Raw genomic sequence first — 3,162 nt, 5'->3', positions numbered from 1 at the left:
TCAGAACCCATGAAGTAAGAAATATTTCTTGCCTTGTACGAACTGTAAATTAGATCTGTAAATAAAACTGACATTTCTAACTCAACTCACCTCACATTTCTTTTCATGTGTACAGGGTACACCTGGTCAAAAGGTGACATTATTTTTTAGTAACTAATAACTCAAGAATACAAGCTGAAGTATTTGCATAAAACAAAAAGAAAAAATTTACTTATAAAATTGCAATTTCTATATTGGCTAATCAAACAGTAGAAGTTTTGTTTTTTCACACAGTTTCTGTAACGGACTTCAACTGTCTGGGAGTTACGATAGATGTCACAAGGGCATTTCCTAGTACAGTTAAGAAAGACTTACTTTTTGTGTGCCTGACAAAAATGGTTACATTGAACGTGAGTGTGAAGGAAGCAACTTAGTGTGAAACGAGAACACTGATTCCTCCAAAAATGATGCAGTATTTTAAAAAGCAACATAGAGCACTTTTACCTGAAGATAAGAGTCACAAGCTTTTAAACATTTCAGAAAACTGTGAAACTCTAGTCACAGAGAAAAAAAGTTTATACCAATTAACTGATGTATACAGAGAATCTACATAATAATAGAGTGGCACAAATTTGACCACTTCAAATCCATTATACTGAGGAAAAGGAAATACACTATTGTTACTGAAAAAGTTAAAAGATAAAGGCAGAAGACAGTATAGTTTTCACTTACTAGACAAGCTAATCTGTCAAGCAGTGAACCATTGGGCATGAATTCATAAACAAGACAAGGTTGATCACCATCACTTGAGAAGCCTAGCAGTTCTACCAGGTTTTCATGGTGACACCTGTTGGCAACAAAAAATATTTAGAAATATGCAGCAGATTCAACATTTAGAAAATAAAGTTTAGTCTCAAATATTACAGGCTCAGGGGCCAGTTCAATTTTGCAGAATTAAGATAATTCAGAAATCTTTATAAGGTTTTTATCTTAAAAGGCATCACCTGAAAATATCCCATAATTAAATTTATATTTGTATTTTTAAAAATGAATACTGGAAGAGGGCCAACATGATGCCTATCTACAAGAAAGGAAGGAAGAAGGATCCAGGGAATTACAGGCCAGTCAGTGTGACCTCAATTCCTGGAAAAATCCTGGAAAAAATTATCAAAGAATCCATTAGCAATAGGTTAATGGAAGGCAGCCTTCTAATAGATAGCCAACATGGCTTTGTTCTCGGTAGGTCATGTCTGACCAACCTCGCTTCCTTCTACAATCAGGTTAACATGCCACCTGGAAAATGGAGATGAGATTCACATCATTTACTTGGATTTCAAAAAAGACTTTGACTTGGGTTTCCCACAACATGCTCATGGTAAAATTGGGGAATTGCAGCCTCAATAACCCAACGGTCTGGTGGCTAGGAAACTAGCTCTCAGGCAGGACCCAGAGAGTAATAATAGATGAAACTGAGTCAACATGGCACTTGGTGACTAATGGCATCCCTCAGGGTTCAGTACTCGTACTTTTTAACATATTCATTAATGATTTGGATTTGGATGTTAAAAGCGGACTGGCAAAGTTCGCAGATGACACCAAATTATGGGGGACTGTGGTCACAATAGAGGATAGGCGGGGGATAAAGGCTGACCTGGACAGGCTCGTCAGGTAAGCAGATCAAAACCTGATGATGTTCAACACCAAAAAGTGTAAGTTGCTCCATCTGGGGAGAAACAACCCGCAACATGCTTACAGGCTTAGCAGCGCTACACTTACTAGCACCAAAACCGAAAGGGACCTGGGGGTCTTGATAGACCACAGAATGAACATGAGCCATCAACGCAATACCCTAACCGGCAAAGCAAACAAAACATTGGCATGCATCTATCGATGCATCTCAAACAAGACTAAGGATGTCATCCTCCCGCTTTATTCGTCCTTGGTGAGGCCACAACTGGAGTACTGCACCCAGTTCTGGGCACCACACTTCAGGAAAGATGCGGAGAGGCTTGAGAGAGTCCAAAGGAGGGCTATGTGCATGGTCAGAGGTATGGAGAGTAGAAGGCCATATGATGAGAGGCTGAGAGACTAGGGTCTGTTCAGCTTGGAAAAGAGAAAACTCAGAGGGGACTTGGTGGCAGCCTATAAGTATACAAGGGACCCGCATCAGGGACGGGGCGAATGTCTGTTTGCCAGCGCTCCCCAGGGGAAGACTAGGTTTAATGGTCATAAATTGCTAAGAGACCACTTTAGATTAGACATAAGGAAAAACTTCTTTACAACTCAAGTGTCCAGGGTCTGAAATAGACTCCCCACAAAGTGGTACAATCACCTACTCTGGATATCTTCAAAAAACCTCTGGAAGCTCACCTTGCTGGGGTCATCTGAACCCAGCAGTCTTTCCTGTCCAAATGCAGGGGGCTGGACCTGATGATCTTGAGAGATCTCTTCCAGCCCCTAATGTCTATGAATCTATTTCTCCAAACCCAAAGCAAAGACATTCTGAAAGAAGCATGCTAGCAAACATATTAACTCTGGCTCCTTCAATACAGTCTAGATTCAAATCAGTGCCAGAAGTTACACAACATAGTACTTACTTTGCTAATGTTTTTATTTCTTGATCAAACTGCTGTTTCAAATCTTGAATACTAACATCAACCATCTACAATGAAAAATAATTATTCTCCATTATTTTTTGTGGATAATACTAAGTACAACATAGGCTTATTGCAAATGTGCATAAGGGATTGTAAACCTTACAACGGATCACAGGTCACCCTTTCTGTAAACAGTAAAAACTGGTTTGAAACAATTTGGCTGCAACACAGTACAAACCATATAATCTACCGAAAGAATAGGAGTATCATAACATATTCTTACTGATTCATTCTGGGTCTGCTGATCCACAAAAACAGCAGCATGCTGATTTATATTCAGTTAGTTATTCTTAAACATACTGCACACACACAAACATCCAACTAACTACATTCTGAAGGAACTGATGTGATGAGCAAACTCTTAGGGTTGTGTGAAGTTTTGGGTGCTGATTCAATTCAGAGGAGATTCGGCCTGATTTGGAGGCCGAAACTCTGAATCCAATTTGAATCAGGGAACCAATTAAAAGGTCCAAATTGATTCAAACCTCTCTGAATCTTTGGAAAAGATTCAGAGAGCTTTGATGAT

General features: G+C 39.4%; 1 protein-coding gene across 7 annotated transcripts in view; it reads right to left on the bottom strand.

Moving 5' to 3' along the window:
- The window catches only part of IRAK4 (interleukin 1 receptor associated kinase 4), a 56,953-nt gene that overhangs the window by 31,912 nt on the left and 21,879 nt on the right, over positions 1-3,162 (bottom strand). For all 7 annotated transcript variants that reach the window (XM_019514608.1, XM_019514609.1, XM_019514603.1 and 4 more), the window contains 2 exons: positions 2,577-2,641; positions 712-826 (listed from right to left, as the gene is read on the bottom strand). In XM_019514608.1, coding sequence (XP_019370153.1) covers positions 712-826; positions 2,577-2,641 — 180 coding nt within the window. The remainder of the gene's footprint in view (positions 1-711; positions 827-2,576; positions 2,642-3,162) is intronic.

This window comes from Gavialis gangeticus, unplaced genomic scaffold (genome assembly GCF_001723915.1).
Source record: "Gavialis gangeticus isolate Ggan-Ray unplaced genomic scaffold, GavGan_comp1, whole genome shotgun sequence".
In the NCBI taxonomy this organism is placed as follows: Eukaryota; Metazoa; Chordata; order Crocodylia; family Gavialidae; genus Gavialis; species Gavialis gangeticus.
Note: the sequence above shows the minus strand (reverse complement) of the source record. Positions and strands in the feature narration are given on the sequence as shown.